General features: G+C 41.3%; 1 protein-coding gene across 3 annotated transcripts in view; it reads right to left on the bottom strand.

Annotated features, from left to right (window-relative positions):
* Positions 1–440: 440 nt before the first annotated feature.
* Fam107b (family with sequence similarity 107 member B) overlaps positions 441–11,429 on the bottom strand; it is a 71,045-nt gene continuing 60,056 nt past the window's right edge. For all 3 annotated transcript variants that reach the window (XM_027405206.2, XM_035442826.1, XM_027405205.1), the window contains exons 3-4: positions 3,949–4,099; positions 441–3,112 (exon numbers count right to left, since the gene is read on the bottom strand). In XM_027405206.2, coding sequence (XP_027261007.1) covers positions 2,996–3,112; positions 3,949–4,099 — 268 coding nt within the window. In that variant the 3' untranslated portion in view covers positions 441–2,995. The remainder of the gene's footprint in view (positions 3,113–3,948; positions 4,100–11,429) is intronic.

The following is an 11,429-nucleotide window of genomic DNA, read 5'->3' as shown; positions in this document are numbered from 1 at the left end:
ACAGTAAGGCGTTAACTGTCAAGGAGGGAGATTTGAACCTCCCAACTATTCTAAACAATAGTATAATACAGCCATGTGTATAGAGTTTACCCAACTCACTTCTTTGAGGGTAGTGCTCATGTAACTGAGTAGGAAAACAACAACAAAAAGCAGAATTAATAAAAATGTTACAATTCACAAGTCTAAAAATCTGGCCTTCCAAAAAATGTACCTTCCACTGTCTTAGTGAGCTCCTTACAATTCTGACTATTGTGACCTGGAGGACAAATGGCTACAACCATGTAAGTTTTCAGAATAAACAGACACACAGAGAGGAGACATACCTGATGTCAGAGAACTGTCACCCGGGGGAGACTTGGAAGCTATCATTCAATCTCTGAACTGAACAATACCACCCCCAGGTCTACATATCCACTAGAAACAATCAGACAAACATGGTGTGTGGTCCAAGCATTGGTGATTTTTATTAAGAATAACTTTGGTTCTAAGAATTCCACCCTCGATTCTGTAATACTTTCCATAAAAAAAACAATTATACAAGAGCAAATACAAAAAATATTAAATTATGAAAACAAATCCATTAAGGCTCCCTTTATATATATTATGTACACTCAAACAGGTCAAGATTCTCAGAGTAGAAGAATAAAGTCAACTGTTATAGCTTAGAAAGCAAAACTACTTTACTAGCAGGAGACTACAAAACACATGTCTATCTTAAGAAAACTACAGAATGGAAAAATGGAGCCTTTTTTTCTCCCCTAAAAGTGGCTCAAAGCACAACACTGCTCAGATGTTGACAAGTCCTCGGGGTTTGGACTATACAGTGTTAGGAGCAAAGAAAGAGTGACAGCATTTTAAAATGCAGGCTCCTGAGCTGATGTGAGCAAGTGACTCCTAAAAGCCTCACTTCCTCACTACCTATGTGGTCTGGGACCCAGCAGAAGCCATCACTTCATGCCATTCTTAAGTCCTCTTTTGGCCCGACCCCATAGCGCTAACCACCAAGGAATATCACAGGTCTGAATGCAACCAGGAAAGACATGTTTGTAGTTAACCTTTCCCCAGTGGTGTATGAGTTCCTTCGTCCTAGGAACAGAATCACCCCTGTTCTTAAGGAGCTGGTGATGGCCCTTGAAGATCCTGTCAAGCAGTGGAACTGTTTTCAGCATACACATCCAAGAGCTAATTTCTAGTCAGAAAGAAAGGTATGAGCCAGTCCTGAGTCTTCACCCTAACACCTGACATCATTACTCCATATACACAGAGAACAATCAGTATGCATTGGAGGCTTTTTTTCCAACAATCAGGAATGACCTTTCCTTTCTCAAAAAGAAGGAAGATGACAAAGTAGTCACCATTCTAATCTTCAAACAATTTTGTCTTCAGCATCTCATATTTTATTTAGATGACACTTTGTGATAAGACCAAGAATCCATTTCCGCTGTAATCAACTCTCACGTTTCTCTATGTAGCAGTGAATTATCATCCATTTACTTCGTAATCACACTTGGATAGAACATGGGCCTGTTAACTGGCAAACTGAAGTGTTCCCAGTGAAAGCTAGTGTCTAGTGTGCTAATCAAGGGTTCCAAAGTACTACATCCAGCATTGTGTGCATCATGAAAGGAAAAACAAGTCTGCAGTGTAGAAATTACTGGCTAAATCATCTCTATGGAGAAGTACTAAATAAAAAAGTGATCCCATGCCTGCAGTATAAAATATATTTTGCATGAGAACTTTCATATTATTTGTAACTTAGATGTCTCTTTGAACAGCATGCTAGCTAGCATGAGGAAACTGAGCAGCTCTGCCCGGCACCTCAGCTTTTCCTGAGAGATGCAACACAGTAGTCAAGACCATCCCTACCAACAGCGTCATGCTGAGAGAGCGCAAAAATAGTCATTCTTCACAAGAAACAAAAGGGGAAAGAAATTGTGTGATCATTCACCAGAAATGTCTCAAGCTATGAATCTAAGATACTCAAAATGTAAAAAGGATAAAGCCCTCCACTAAAGCCTCCTAGAAATGGATCTCTATTTGCATTACATACAGTATCTAATGGCCCCATCACTCTGTCTTCATGGACACCCCTCTATACTGCTCTCAGGAGAACTCAAAAGATCTGGCCTCTCTATGAGACACAGAAGCTGAGTAACACCCTCTAGTTTAATCCTCCGAAAGAACTAAGGAATTACTTTATTTAAAAAGAATAGTTGAGCAAGAAATGACAAACTAACACTGAACAGAAAGGCTCTGGTTATCAAAACAATAAAGGAATAGACATGATGTACCTTTTTGAAAGTGGAAAGTCAACATGTAACATGTCATACTGAGAACATAAAGAAATTATAGTAAGTTCATAATGGGTATTGAGTTTTTAAAACTGATAGGGTTTCTAAATTTCAGTGTCACCCAAAGTAATAGGTATGATTAAACATAAATGTTAAATGCTAACATCTTCCATTCTTAATTTGTAATGTGGGGGGAATATACATTAAACTAGAAAAGTCTGGGTTCTCAAAATGAAATACAAATACTGGATGTAACAGATGAAATACATTTTGATGCAATCAAAATGATCTAACAGCTAACCAAAGGATTCCACATGATTTCTTTAGTTTTTAAAAGAACAGGGCTCTGTGTTCCACTAAACTTGGAAGAAAAGCTGAGTAGCGCAACCCTCAAGCGTTATTCCAGTGTCCATTTCCTAGTGCGGTTTGCTTGCTTTTGTTTTGCTTTGTCTCAAGTCTCTAATCACAGGTCCATGATAACTTGTGTGCTGGTCACTATCTTTCATTTGGCGAATGGGAATTGCAACTGTCAAAGACAATTCATCTAACTTTATATTAAATCAAACCCGATCTTTTTGATAATCAATTCTCGGCTGTCTGGATTCTCTTCCTCAGGACTTTGGCCCAAGATGAGCGCTGCAGAAGTACCTAGACATGGCTCCTACAGCAACAGGGGGACACGCCAGGTCACAGGCAGCCTGGACCTAGGACTCCTGGGCTTGGGCCACCTCCTGGCCTGTTCTCCTGAGATTGCCTTTCACCTTCACAAATTCCGGGGCGTTTTCTTGCTCTTCTTGCAATTTCTGCTTCTCAAGTTCAAGCTAAATGAATTTCAAAAATAAGAAAATTATTTATGTACTGGGAGGCTTTTTAAGAGAATCCCAACTTAAAAAAAAAAAGATTTGTACATAACTTCAGGAATTTTTAATCTGTGCAGAAGCATGAGCCCTATATATGTTGCCACAAACCATACCAAGAGGTGACCAGAAGAACAACAACATGCTTGGCTCAGCATACAGTTGCTCTTGAGTCTTTCTCAGAGAAATCATATTAAGTTTGAGTAGAGAGATTTCTTCTTTTGGTGGATGTGTGTAGGTGCATTCATGTGTGTCTGTGTGTGATGTGGTATGCATGTCTGTGTGTATATATGTTCACATGAGCATGTGTGTGTAGATCTGTGAAAGGCTGAGGTTGACCTGGATAGTCTTCTTCAATCACTATCCACCATATGCTTTTGAGGCAGGGTCTCTCAGTTGAACCCAGAGCTGATCAACATGACTAGTCTACCTAGCTGCCTTGGTCTAGGATCCCTTGTCTACTTCCAAATCCTGGAACTACAGGCTTGCTGCCAGGACACATCCACCCCACATTTACATACATTATGGGGATCTGAATTCAGGTCCCACTGCTAGCACATGCTTAACCCACAGAACATTCTTCCCAGCCCCTCTGATTTGCTTTGGCCTCTAGTGCCTCTTTTAGGTTCCTAATAGAACTTGAGTGTCTGCCTCGAATGGGATTTATGCCTTCTGCTCTATTTGCTTCTTGTTTTTCTCTCAGGGTACACACATGCACATCTGGCCTGCTGGAATTCTGTTTGCCCAGCGTACAGCAACCTCACTTCTCAGAGCTAGACTGCTTTTCATCCAAGCCCTACCTGTTCCAACTTCTGCTGCCGCTTTAATAGCTCTATTTCCAGGTCGGATTTCTTCTTCTGCGCTTCTTCCTCCTTTTGCTTTATCACTTGGTCTCGTTTTCTCCTCTCCATTACCTTCTGCAATTCTGGTTTATTCTGAGGGGCAAGACCCCTGCAAAGAAAAAAAAAAGATTGAAAAAAAGTTAGTTTAATAGAAGTACCTCACAGGAAAAGCAATGTAATCAGAGGTACCAGCTGCAGATGTACCTTGCAGCTGGCAAGGAATCAGCCAGACAAGAGTATCTACTACTGATCCAAATGGTTTTCCAACTGTATTCAGACACTCACCAGCATGGAAGAGAAGCCAAAAGCATCTTTCAGAGAGTTCATAAAGTCCATCAACTCAATAAAAACACATTGAAAACCTACTATGTGCAAGACACTATGCTTGCAAAGAAGACCCAGATGACTGGGGAAGGCAGGCAACAGCAAGCCCAAACAGTGGGTGGGGTAGATTGTCACAATAGAGATGAAGATGCCTAGGACACAAAATTGAGTCCACCTGAAGTCACAAACCTCAGCCTTTAATCTCGTGTCCTGAACACAGTTTAGGGATAGACCATCCTGATGGGGCAAGGAGGGATGCCAATAAGGCGTCCGATAAGATAAGTCTTAGCCGGGTGTTGGCGGCGCACGCCTTTAATCCCAGCACTCGGAGGCAGAGGCAGGCATATCTCTGAGTTCGAGGCCAGCCTGGTCTCCAGAGAGAGTGCCAGGATAGGCTCCAAAGCTACATAGAAACCCTGTCTTGAATAACAAACAAACAAAAAAGATAAGTCTTATAAAATATATAGATTGATGATAATTAAGACTGAGCTAACAGATGAAGAATCCTAGTCATTGGCCAAGCAGCTTTGAACCTAATACAAGTTTCTGTATATTCATTTGGGCCCTAACTTGGGCAGGCGGCTGGCATAAAGTGTACACATGGCGGTGGGGCTCGGCGGCTTCTGGCGGAAAGATTTATTGTAACACCATCCTCAAAAAATGGCTGAGAAAATCCCCCACCTTTCATCTTTCAGATTTTTAAAGATACATCCCAGGCTGCGCTATTCCTCAAGGACAGAGGCAGTGGAGCACACCCGCTCCTAGCTACCAAGCAGCTATCCTGGAATATCACTCTTATGTGCTTTATGATATATTATATAATATATATATATATATATATTATATATAATATATAAAGTCAGACTTCAGGGAAACCCTACATTCCTGAGAGAGAAGCTAGGTCATTTCTTCAAATGGGGAAAACCAAAGCTCAATAGATCTCCTGATGAAAATCTTGGGACAAGCTGACAGCAAGACCCATCAGCATGCTCTCAGGTGGTGTTTATAAACCATGCTAGCTCTGATTCACCTTCCCTCTTCCCTTCAGGATTTACCCACCAACCCCAGCTTTCTAAGAGTCTAGATAAACCTGCCCACCTCTTCCTTACATCTCCATATTTACTTCACGCACCCATAATCACCTCTACTTGATATTAAAATGTATTACTACATTTTAAATAAAAATGAAACAACAGAGCAGGAAAAGCACTCCACATCAGAGGCAGAACAGGTGTGTGATAGCTGGTGTACACACTCAGGCTATGACCACACACAACTGCATAGTGATCAGCTTTTCCACGCTCAACACAAGGTACCGGAGGGCCTACACCCTCCCACTGCTGCCTACCTGGCCTGGCTGCTGACTGCTGCTCTGCCCTGTGGGGACAGTAGTCTCTAAGGGTTCTGTCAACTCATACTGACTAATCAATGGGTACTCTCTGCTGAACACCTTTTAAAGAATAATTTCCAAAATGTTATTTTGGTCATTTAACAAAAATCAACAACATATGGAACTCATATGGATTCAATTTCCTTGACAGCCTATGTGCAGTTTTGTTTCTGTTCATTCTTGGTAATTGTGAAATAAACCATAAAATAATAAAAGTAATCTCCTTCCTTTCATTAGAACTTATAGCAATTTTCCTCTAACTAACCACCTGATAATGAAAATAGGGAAAGGAGAGATTATGTGTTATTTTAACAGTGCATTTATTATCAGAGGTGGAATATACCAAATCCTCATTCTCTAAACACCACCACACAAGTCAGGACAAACCGGTCTATATTTCACACTTCCTAGAAAATTACACACACACATACACTTGATTCTGGCATCTCTCCTACTGAGATTTTTTTTATCACAATAAAAATTTTGAAGTCATTTATTTCATCATTACCAAGAATGAACAGGAACAAAGCAGCAAACAGGGTAACAAGAAAATTGAATCTTTAATCAGATAATTAAAGTCCAGATGAGTTCCAAGTATCACTAAACAGGTGGTCATGAGGGCCTACTGTAGCCTCAGCGCTCAGGTTAGAGCAGAAGACTAGCCTGGGTTACATAGTAAAATGCTATCTCAAAGAATCCAGAAGTATCATTAAAGAATAATGAATTAAGACTTTCTCAGTTTTATGAATATAGAAGATGTCAATATGAAGCTGTAGACAAAATTAAACTTTAGGATTAAGAATTCTGTCATATGAATAATTTAAATTACAGACATCTCCCTATATTTCACTGGAAAAATTAACTTCAATTATTAATAAATTTTTCTGGGTTATACCAAAGTTGCTGGGCAAACTCTGATGTATGACCCATTAAACTGATATCCATTGCAGCACATGGGCTTAACTATGTTAAGTATTCATTTTATGCTCAAAGATTTTACAAAATGGAGATGGTAAGATAAAATATTTAGTGATAAAAATATTGGGAAAATGGTCCTTCTGTGATAACAGTCAGGAAGTCATATACACTTAGTCTAAATTTTACCCCAGGACATCATTTCTATGTTGATGAGAAAATGAAAAACTGACTGTAGGCTTGCTAACCCCCCAGAACAAACTGGAGATTCTATGTCAAAAGGCACAAATGGGCCTCTCTGAATTTGTAAATAAGCCCTTCATCTCTTGAAAGAAAATGGTGGGTTCTCCTCAGGACATTAACAAGCATGCCCAACACAATCATGACCGGGGACCAAGTCCTGGTGGCCAAGTCTGCCTAAGACCAAACAATTCCCACAGGATACTCTATGACTATGAGAGTGAAGAGAGCTAACTGTTTAATTATGTGCCGGTGTGTGTTCTCAAGCACATGTGCACGTGGATATGTGCAAGGGAGGGCAGGTGCCCAAAGAGAACGGGGTACAGGATCTCTTGGAGCTGGGGTTACAAATGGCTGGGACATGCCTGACATTCATGCAGAGATCCAAACTTAGGTCCTCTAGAAGAGTAGCAAGGGCTCTTAACTGCCAGATCTCCAGCCCCAAGCACAGTCAATCTTTAAAAGGTCATGAAATGTATCAGTTCTCATAGAATTAAAAGCTGAATGCATATCCCAAACTCTCTACCCTTTAGGCAAACTGCAGAAGCATTGTTTACACTGTATTCTTGAAGCAGGTATTGCAGTTTGAACCTGAAATCCCCAACCCACTCTCAGGATTGGGTTAAATCCTATGCTTATTTCATTCCTATTATGTGATGTTCAGATTAAAAATTTTCAAATGCTGATTATGACGATATTGAGCAAGCTTTAGCATCAATGGATACTAAGAAGGAAGATTAAGTGACAGTGATGTCCTCTATAACTACATAATATATTTGTGAAGAAGTAGAATAAAGCAAAAGTCAATCCTAATGTTACCAAATACACATTTTCTAGATTACAAGCTACAAACTACCCTGCCAAAATATTACTAGCAGCCTGGACCATATTGCACTAAACAGGACTTATAGCAACAAAATCTCTCTCTCTCCTCTCTCTCTCTCCTTTCTCTCTCTCTCTTCTCTCTCTCTCCTCTCTCTCTCTCCTCTCTCTCTCTCCTCTCCTCTCTCTCCTCTCTCTATCTCTTTCCTTTTTAAACATTATTCTTTATAGATTCTTTGGGAATTTTACATCATGCACCCCAATCCTGCTCACCTCACAGTTCCCTCCATATCTGCCCCTCACCCCTGCAGCATGCCCCCCTCATATAATAAAAACTAAACAAGCAACAAACCACCTCACTCCTCCATCTTTCCAACACCTTTTAGTTATCTTAGTGGCACTGGGAGCTGCAGTGTGTCACGCAGTATAACCACTTGTCCAATCAGTGCCACCCACAAAATGTTCATTTGAATGAGTCATTGGCCTGGGTCAAGTCCTCTGACACACCATCATCACTGGACCCTCACAGAAACTCCTCTCAGATATCCTGCGGCTATGGTTCCACAGGCCCAGTCCCTTCAGGTGCTCCAGCAGGTTCTAGATGGGGTATAAGTTAGGGTGGGCCAACCCAAGGCCCAGGATGTGGGTCTGGGAGGTAGCTGAGCTGGTCAGTCCAGGCCACTGGGTCTGCTCTGGTAAGGAGCAGAGCCAGCTTTCCTAGGCCCATGCCATTGGGGCCAGCTCTCCCATGATGAAAGTTGAGTCCATCTCTCCCAAGTGCAGAGGGGCCAACTCTTCTGCTGCAAGGCCAGCTATTCCAGCTAGTGAGGGTCAGGGATTTCAACATGGATGGTTTCTATTACCCCTTGTGGTAACACAGGCCAGGGACATCATCACAGACCCCAGCTGCAGCAGGAACAGGGACCCAGACATGCTCTTAGCAGCAGCTCAGACATGGACATATGTGACCATGACCTTGGTGGCAGCACAGGCCAACCAGATTAGTATGGCAACTGGCCCTTGGATACCACCATGGCCCCAGGTGGAAGCCCAGGCCTATGATATTGACATGGCCTTCAATGATGTCAGGAGCCATGGACAGCAACACAGACCCTGGCTGTGGTAGGGCCACTGACCCAGACATGCCCCTTGGCAAGAGTCCTGGCCCAGCTGACACCGTGATCTCATGTGACGGTGCAGACCACTAAAATCAGAGTGGACCACAGTGGCATGGTCCTTGGGCACCATCATGGACACAGGTTTTGGCCTAGACCCAGGCTCCTTGTGACCTTTGGTAGCACACAGGCCACAGACATCAACACAGACCCTAGCTGTGGTAGGATCACAGATCCAAACCTGTCTCTTGATTTCCAGAGAATGAAACTTCACTATATTTGTCTTTTTCTGCTCTTCTTTGCCTGTTTGAACAGATGGCTGGTGTGTGTGTGTGTGTGTGTGTCTGTGTGTGTGTGTCTGTGTGTGTGTGTGTGTCTGTGTCTGTGTCTGTGTGTGTGTGTGTGTGTGTGTGTGTGAGTGTGTGTGTGTGTGTGTGTGTGTAAGCCAGAGGCTGACTTTGAGTATCTTTCTTGATCACTCTACTTAAAGGCACAGCATCTCAGTTCAGCTAATCTACTGCCCACTTGTTCCATGGACCCTCTGCCACTGTCTTTCAAGTTCTGGAGCTACAAGTGGGTCACCATATCCACCTGGCATTTAGACAGGTCCTCACACTTGCTAAGCAAGGGCTTTCCAGCTGAGCAGCCTCCCCAGCACCAGAGGGACTCTTCAGGCAGCCCTAGCTGAAACTGCTCCAGACAGCTGACTTTAGCTCAGGCATCACCATGTAGGAAGGTCGTGGGCTTTGAGTTTATAGAGAAATGGTGGGAATATGTTTACTGTTCTGTCTGAACTGCTTTAAGATATTGGCCAAGCTTCCACTCTTTTTAGGAATTTTTTTCTTTTTTCTTTAAATTAGAAACAAGCTTGTTTTTTCTTTAAATTAGAAACAAGATGTCAATCACAGTTCCCTCTTCTTCCCCTCCTCCTCTGTCCCCCACCGACCCCCTCTCCCATCCCTTTTTTTCCCCAGGGAGGGTGGGGACTTCCATGGGGGATCTTCAAAGTCTGCCATCTCTTTTGGAGCAGAGCCTAGGCCCTCCCCTGTGTGTCTAGGCTGAGAGCGTATCCCTCTATGTGGAGTAGGCTCCCAAAGTCCACTCGTGTAGTAGGTATAAATACTGATCCACTACCAGAAGGAATTATTCCTTTTCTTTCTTGAGATTATAATATATTTACATCATCCTCCATTCCCTTTCCTCCCTCTAAAGCCTCCCATTTGTGCTCCTCACTGTTTCTCAAATTGATGACCTCTTCTTTTCATTAATTGCTATTACAACATATATCTATAATTAATACATACAACCAGCTAAATTTGTATAATGCTGTTTATATCTGTATGTATATTTTCAGGGTGATCATTGGTATTGGATAACCATTTTGTGTGCTCTTCCCTAGGAAAACTGTTAAATTTCTCATTGGTTAATAATGCAGGTCTTATTATAAGGCAGGTTTTGACAAGCTTCTACTCTTGAGATTTGTTCCTTCATCTATATAGTGAAGGAAAAGAAAAAAGGCTTTAATAAAAAATTTAAATAATAACATCCATTAAAATAAGTACATGAATGACAGACGGACCCCCATCCATCTTCACTTTTCATGTGGCACCATCACAAATACACATTACTGATTCCTTGAAAGATTCTGATAACTGAAGGAGCATTTAATAGTTTGGGGGGGGCAATTTTCAAGTAAAAAAAAATGAATGTATTTTACCTTCTGTTAAAGACATAGTGGATTTTTTTCAATGTAAAAATCTTATTAGGCAATATATAACTGATTTTATGGTGAAAACATGTTTATTAGGTTTTGTTTATGCTATATTTCACATATTCTTTAGATTCGTGGATATTTTTTTAATTTCTAGTTTTTGGTGCCAAATAATAAGAAGCCTTATATATGTAATACATCTGTTCTGTTTGGCTCATGGGTAACCAGTCTTGATTACTGGCTCATAATGTAATGAAAGCCTGTTTTCCAATGAAATCTTGAAATTTGCAGGAAAATGATGGAACTCGAAGAAACCATTCTGAGCGAGGTAACCCAGTCACAAAAAGACAAACATGATATGTACTCACTCATATGTGGATTTTAGGCATAGAGTAAAGGATTACCAGCCTACAATTCACACTACCAGAGAAACTAGTAAACCAGGAGGACCCTAAAGAGACAAACATTGTCCTCTGGAGAAGAGGAAAGGGTCAAGATCCCCTGAGCAAATTGAGAGCATGGGAAGAGGGCGGAGGGAGCTAGGAGAATGAGAAGGGAAGAAGAGGAAGGATGCAGAGGTCATGAGGGAGCAGAAAGGCTGAGTCAGGTGAAGAACAGAAGAAAGGGTTTGGGATAGGTAGGGTTTTAGTTGGGGGAGTGGTAGGGAAGGATGGGAGGGAGAAGGGAACTGGGATTGTCATGTAAATCAATCTTGTTTCTAATTCAAATAAAAATGATAAAAAAAAACAAAGCCTGTTTTCAATACAAATATTTTACCTTGTCTATCTCATGTGATTAGAGGAACTCAAAAATACCTGGTTAAGGGCTAAGGCCTTAGCCAAAAACACAAAATGTTTTTGGAATAACAGGATAGAAATAAAAGATTCACAGCTGCTTATAAAGATAAAGACAATACTATAAA

This window comes from Cricetulus griseus, chromosome 3, assembly GCF_003668045.3.
Source record: "Cricetulus griseus strain 17A/GY chromosome 3, alternate assembly CriGri-PICRH-1.0, whole genome shotgun sequence".
NCBI lineage: Eukaryota > Metazoa > Chordata > Mammalia > Rodentia > Cricetidae > Cricetulus > Cricetulus griseus.
This window is presented reverse-complemented; position numbering and strand designations above follow the sequence as displayed.